Source organism: Trachymyrmex septentrionalis, unplaced genomic scaffold (genome assembly GCF_001594115.1).
Source record: "Trachymyrmex septentrionalis isolate Tsep2-gDNA-1 unplaced genomic scaffold, Tsep1.0 scaffold62, whole genome shotgun sequence".
Lineage (NCBI taxonomy): Eukaryota > Metazoa > Arthropoda > Insecta > Hymenoptera > Formicidae > Trachymyrmex > Trachymyrmex septentrionalis.
The window spans coordinates 2,559,682-2,566,455 of record NW_017305800.1 but is presented as its reverse complement, the minus strand read 5'-3'; the positions used below and the strand labels follow the sequence as shown (position 1 = coordinate 2,566,455).

The following is a 6,774-nucleotide window of genomic DNA, read 5'->3' as shown; positions in this document are numbered from 1 at the left end:
TGGCTACAAAATTATTTCAATCTATAATTGGAAATTATTGAAAGAAAAGGAGAAACAAAAATACACAAAAGAAATAGAAAATATAATTATCTTTAAATAAACTTTATTTCTCTTCTTCAAAAATCAATATAATAAATGTGTTTTTTTGCAGACACTCGAAAGTATGACGCGAGTATGGTTGTTGTTGGGTGTTCTGGCGTTGGCTAATGGCCAGATTGTTTACCCGGGTCAATACAACATGATGACGACCAACTTCGGTCGTGCCTCGGCATTATCTGCTAATTATCAAGCAGTCAGCAGTAGTCAACCCGTCCAAATCAATCAACAATTCAATCCAGGATCCGCTGTCGAATCAAAGCCGGTAGAAGGGCAATTTTATCCTACGACCACACACTTACCTTTGTACTCATCAGCAAATACTGTACTGACAGCCAGCCCGCAATCGACGTCGGAAGCTTGGCGCAATCATGTAAATTATTGCTATTTGCACATACCATCATGATCATTAAATCTTTCATGTATTCTTTTAAACTCTTTGTATCTCACATTTCCTTGAGTTACCATATGATTTAAAGTCTTCTAAAAATATTAATGAATGATAAAAAGAAATGATATTTGTTGTCAAATAATCGCTTCATTAAAACTATTGATTTCAGGTAAACAATATTATATATAAGGGAATTACAAAGTTTGCTCTCGATTTGGATAGAGCGATTGATAAAACTTTGAGCACAACGGCAACTAATAGTCGTGAGAACGTGATCTTCTCTCCGCTCAGCGTTTCTGTCGCATTGTCATTAGTCCTATTGGGTTCCGCTGGCAAGACCTTTGATGAAGTTACCCGGATACTCGGCTTAGAGACTGGTATCGATATATCCCAACATTCCGAAATTGTTCATCAAATGTTTGGTCAGCTCCTGACCATCTTGAACTATAGGGTTGAGGATAGCGACATGCCGCACGTGAATTCTGCCAGTGGTATCTTCGTCCAGGTAAATTTTAACATTCTGATTACTTATATGTTATAGAATAATTTGTATCTAACTGTAAATGCAACAAAATGTCGAAGCTGATTAAATAAAGTCTGTGATAAAGTTTCACGAAAGAGTATATATCGAAGTATTAACGATCTTTAAGTTATACAAATGATTAAAAATGGAATTCGCGGATTGAACTTGAAGGATGCAAATAGATAAAAATATTTTTCTTTATTTCAATACAAAATGAAAGTTTCTTTTTAATACATTTTATGAATTTTGTATTCCCATCCTAGCAAGGATATCCGATTCGACCAGAATTCCGCGCGATCAGCGAGAATGTGTATAATAGCGAAGTGATAAATTTAGATTTTCGCACAAAAGCCAGAGAAGCGCGTGACATAATTAATGCATGGGTGAAGAAAAGAACAATGGATAAAATTGATAGTATATTGGACGAACCGCCACGTGCAATGACAACTGTAATTCTTTTATCAGCGTTGTATTTCAAAGGAGAATGGAATCAACATTTCTTGGAAGGTATGACACGGAGGTACGTTTTGCTATTTATTTAGCCCGAATAACAAAAAACGTCTTTATTTTTATACTTTTGATAATTGAAAAATATTTTTATTGCAGGAAACCATTCTTTATTGAGCCGAATAATACAGTCGAAGTAGATATGATGTATAACGGTGGTAATTTTCCCTTCTACGAGGACAAATCGTTGGGCGTTAAAATTCTGGCTCTACCTTACAAAGGTTTAGAGGTAAACATACAAAAATATTAATTATATTGTTATTCTTTAATTTTTTTAATAATGAGGATAAAGTTTAAATTTACAATATCTCTTAAAATCTTTCAAATATTAAATTCCTAGATTGTTATCTTTAATATTATTTACGCGTTAATGAATATAAATATTTCTCGCCTCTGGAAATTTCCTCTTTCGAGTAATAATTCATATGAGAATTTGTTCCTTTTATCTCCAGATGTCCATGTATGTACTTTTGCCGAAAGCTGAAGGAGCCGCCGCATTAAAGAATTTCCAGAACCAACTGACGGCCGATACTATTGAGTATCTAATAAACAGTATGAAGAACGAGACATGTGTCATCGGTTTTCCCCGTATGAAGCTTTCGAGCAAATTGAGTTTGAACGGTGCGCTTCAAAGTCTAGGCTTGCATTCATTGTTCAGTCCAAAAACTGCGGATTTAAGCATCTTGTCAAGCGGATACGGTCAAGCGCCACAAGCACCAATAGTACCGATTCAGCAAGCGCAGGCCGCAGCAATTCCGCAAGTAGAAGCTATTCCAACCATGGTCACATCGATTCCGCAAGGACAAGCTGTACCAGATCCACAATCATATGTTGCGTCGATTCCACAACCATTAGCTACGTCAATTTCCCAAGGACGGGCTGCGCCAGTTCCACAACCATCTGCTACATCGATTCCACAAGCGTCATCGCAAATGCCATGGCAAATTCCTTCCGGGCAATCGCCGAATACCAAGACTGATCAGATTTTAATTTTCTCGCGATTTGGGAATAATAACAGTCATCAGAACGCAAAAAGGAATTATTTCGCGTACGACGATAAGAAACGCGGTGTCAGCGTAGAGCAATGGAACACGGGCTTCAATATCCAAAAGATTGATAGAACACGTCGCGACGCTGAGAACATAAGACGACGTAATAACACGAAGTCATTCCATGCAACGTACGTCGTGGAGAACGAAGATCTTAAGAAAGTCACGTCAATGATTGACGATGTAAATACGAAATACGTGAAGGAGAACAGACATCGCTTTGAAAATGTCGAGAAGAAAAGTAGAAGGAGACGGCAAAGCCGACCCATAGACCAGAACTTCTTGAGATTCATACAGACTCAAAATTTCCCTTCTTATGGCCTAGATATTCTGCGAAACAGCGCGAATCTCGTGAATCCGAGCCTGTATGCTGACGAGGTGCTGCATAAAGTGGAGATGGATGTAACGGAGAAGGGGACGGAGGCTGCTGCGACGACTGCAGTGGTTCTACGCCGAGATGGTAATCAGAAGAAGCTGGTTGCCAACCGGCCTTTCATGTTTTTCATCAGGCACGATCCCACGAAGCTCATCCTTTTCTGGGGAACGGTAAACAAGCCGACTCCACACTATCCCGTCGTTAGATGAAATGCACTATGAACGTTTCCCTTAGACATATCAGAGTTTGCTTTCCTCGCAAATAATTCCTACTTATTTTTTTTTTATATTTATATATATTCGTCCTTAATTCACACAAATGCGATTATTTTATATATGTCTTTTTTAAATATATTTTACATCGCTGTAACACGCCATTTCCACGCAACATATTGCGATCGTGAGTATTGTATTGCAATATATTTGTAACACGTGTGCGTCGAAGCTTATTTCGCGTGGTATATTTACTGTAAGTTAAAACGATATTATAATTATATTATTTAAGTATAAATAAACATAATATTGCATTTTTAATGTAACGACTATTAAAACACGATTTATGCAAGGAGATAAATGACAATGACTTGAAATTTACAAAATTATGGATAGGTAAGTTTCCAATGCACAATGACGCTACAATTGATTTAATAGAATTGCTGTTGATACGATACGTATGTTTTAAGCTTTTAATACTCCGAATTTAGTTTTCGAGCCGTACAGCTCATTTTGCTTGTAGTGATAAATAATGTTCCTTCAAATTTTTGAAAATAAATATCGATAATATACGAAATCAATAAAAGTTGTCTTTCTTTCATATATTTCTATATTATAGATATTAATTTAAATGCTTAATTATAAAAATAAAAATAATTGTAATTTAACTAACACAATTTTCTTTAATATAATTATCATTATGATTACATTTTACCAATAACAAAACTAGAATCAGCAAATAGTGGCTTCTGTTTTACTTATAGCAATTTTAATTAAATATCTATTGATTTAAATATTGCAAAAAGAATTGAAATAATTGCATATAATCACGTAATTAAAAATATATTAAGACATATTATATATTGCGATTGTCAAACGACACACATAATCGAAAACTCAATTATATTTAAACTCTAATCTATAAACATTACAGTAATCTACAGAGTGTGCAAAATATTTAAAATTAACACAACTTTGTAAGGCATCCTTTTATGAAATAACTTAAAGATTTTTCGTAAAGAACTTTTAAAAATAACTTAAAGTTGTCTTATTGTCGATTTTAGACGTTCTACTTATTGGATAGAATTTACTCTAGAATTCAAACAATCATCTACAGATTAAATTGTAAACTCGAAATCGCTTGTTTCTCTAACATTGTTTTATTGAACGAGTCACAAAGCTTTTGACAGGCCTATAAAGTTTTTGGATGAGATAGAATCGCATAACATTCGAAACCGAACAAATCATATTGTTACTTAAAGATATCAAAATAATCATGCTGATCTATCATCGATTTTGCCAATCGCACCTGATTGTGACAATAAACTTTATAATCAGATGTATAAATCTTAAGACTCGTTTAAATAAACTTAAATATTTTAATATTTCACGCTCATTCGAAACACGCAAGACTCGCACGTATATCATTCGAAATTAATTCGTTAACGATATTGTTGTTTAGAAATCGACAGTCGTGTCCTAGCTATACACAGATCATTGCGTGTATTATCGTGTCGTCGTCGTCGTCGCGTCGTGCCGGTGTGAAAATAAGGGACCCCGACCAACGGATCCGAATATTTCGCAATTTCTATCGCACTAATTAAATCCACCGTGCCATTGTCGCGTCGCGTTAATTATCATAATTATTTGCTTTATATTCATGTGATAACCCTATTATCTATCTAAATCGACGAACATTTCCAATATGGAGAACATAAAGGACGATGGGTACGAGAAAAACATGAATAATTCTATATATGATACAAAATTCTATGAAAACCATGGAACGTTACTTCCATTTCCACCCGCGTCTATACCACCGTTTAATTTTATGCCTGTATTTACAAATAACTTTCAACCACTCTACCAACTTCCATCATCTATACGTAAGTACATTAAGTGCTGTATCATAATCATTTATTATAATTGTTCAATTATTTCTATGCAACAATCGTATTCTAATTCAAAATAAGAAATTAGTTTTTTATTCTGAAAATGAAATGGAATCTTAATTGAAAGTCTCGAAATCATTAAAAAAATTTTTTGTGAAGTTTCGAAACCACTGTTTAATTTTTCTGTGATCTTCCATTCTGATTTTCCTCAATCAGAATTCAAAATAATTCGCTAATTGTAAGCGGAATTATGATTATGTTAAACCCTATTTCTTTTGTGTTTGTCTAGAAAAAAATTCAGAATTTTAATTTTACATAAATATGGCATTTACAAATGTAATTAGTGGTTCATAATGCTGGTTATAGTTTGATGACTTTTACAGTTTTTGTTGTGAATTCTCAATAAAATACTTCCAATATTATATACTCATTCACTGAACTTATGTTTATTTTTATTAATGTAGATTAACTTTAATCTTTGTTTAATTTATTTTTTTCTAAGAATCAATTTTAAGACTCGATGTTTATTTCAAATTCTTAGAATCAGAAAAAAATTTAATCAAATCAAGATTAAAATTTAATTCTAGTGGTAGAAATGGATATAAGTAGCAATTGAATATAATTGGTTGGATTCGAAGGTAACAATCGTATTCGATTATCGTTTAGCCACTCGCAAGTAAAGTGTAAACGGTGTAGTACCGACTGCATCACAAGTGCTAATACCGCCATGAGTCGCTACCGACAGAATGCAACACATAACGACATAACCTAAAACTTTCTGTTGCCTGCGTTTGTCTTTTTTTTCTGGAGACACGGTAGTGTCTCGACGTTAAGATTGTATTGACTTAACAAATCAGCGGAATATACTGAGAGACGCATCGATGCCGAAATACTATTGTGACTATTGTGACACTTATTTGACACATGACTCACCGAGTGTGCGGAAGACCCATTGCCAAGGTCGCAAGCACAAGGACAACGTCAAATATTTCTATCAGAAATGGATGGAGGAACAGGCCCAGCATTTAATCGACGCAACAACGGCTGCTTTCAAGGCCGGTAAGATCGCCTCCAACCCTTTCGCGGCCAACAAAGGTGCGGCAATACCACCGCCACCCAACCTCGGCTCCAATCTTGGCTCGAGATCCGGAGTACCACCTCAGGGACCCCCGGGAATGATGCCACCGCCGGGTATGCATCCAGCTGGTCCGATGGGTCCAGGAGGCCCAATGATGATGGGACCACATGGACCAATGCCACCTCCTATGATGGGTATGAGACCACCTATGATGGGACCGATGGGGCCGATGGGTCCTATGATGGGTCCTATAGGCCCTATGGGACATATGAGACCACCAATGAACGGACCACCACCTCCAATGGTTGGTCCACCGCCAATGAAAAAATAACATTTGGATTAAGGATTTTTATTTCTTGTACGTTATGTCGACTATAACTGAAGCAAAACCAAACTTTGTTGTGGATGTGCTTATTAAAGTGTCATTAAGACTAAATTATAATACATACATTATATATATTTAAGAATCCTGTACAAACTGAGGAACTAATAATTAGAAACTTTCTACAATTTTCTTTGATTTGTATCTAAATAATCCATAATTTTTTTTCTTAAATAACAGTAATATAACAGTTTTCATGTAATATATTTTATTTTATGCCTATTATTTAACGTTGAGTTATAAGTAATTAAAAAAATATATTCTGAAG

General features: G+C 35.0%; 2 protein-coding genes across 3 annotated transcripts in view; both read left to right on the top strand.

The window, feature by feature from the left end:
- The window catches only part of LOC108752959 (serpin B4-like), a 7,977-nt gene extending 4,252 nt beyond the window's left edge, over positions 1 to 3,725 (top strand). For both annotated transcript variants that reach the window (XM_018494229.1, XM_018494228.1), the window contains exons 2-6: positions 152 to 469; positions 657 to 992; positions 1,274 to 1,530; positions 1,617 to 1,746; positions 1,970 to 3,725. In XM_018494229.1, the coding sequence (XP_018349731.1) occupies positions 164 to 469; positions 657 to 992; positions 1,274 to 1,530; positions 1,617 to 1,746; positions 1,970 to 3,151 (2,211 nt within the window). In that variant the 5' untranslated portion in view covers positions 152 to 163 and the 3' untranslated portion in view covers positions 3,152 to 3,725. The remainder of the gene's footprint in view (positions 1 to 151; positions 470 to 656; positions 993 to 1,273; positions 1,531 to 1,616; positions 1,747 to 1,969) is intronic.
- A 2,044-nt stretch (positions 3,726 to 5,769) lies between these two features.
- Positions 5,770 to 6,604, top strand: LOC108752802 (U1 small nuclear ribonucleoprotein C). Its single transcript, XM_018493895.1, has one exon. It carries the CDS (start codon positions 5,928 to 5,930, stop codon positions 6,453 to 6,455), a length of 528 nt encoding a protein of 175 aa, XP_018349397.1. The 5' UTR covers positions 5,770 to 5,927; the 3' UTR covers positions 6,456 to 6,604.
- The last annotated feature ends 170 nt before the right edge of the window (positions 6,605 to 6,774 follow it).

Coding starts and splice junctions, on each gene's coding strand:
- LOC108752802 (XM_018493895.1), top strand. CDS start 5,928: ATGCCGAAATACTATTGTGACTATTGTGACACTTATTTGACACATGAC.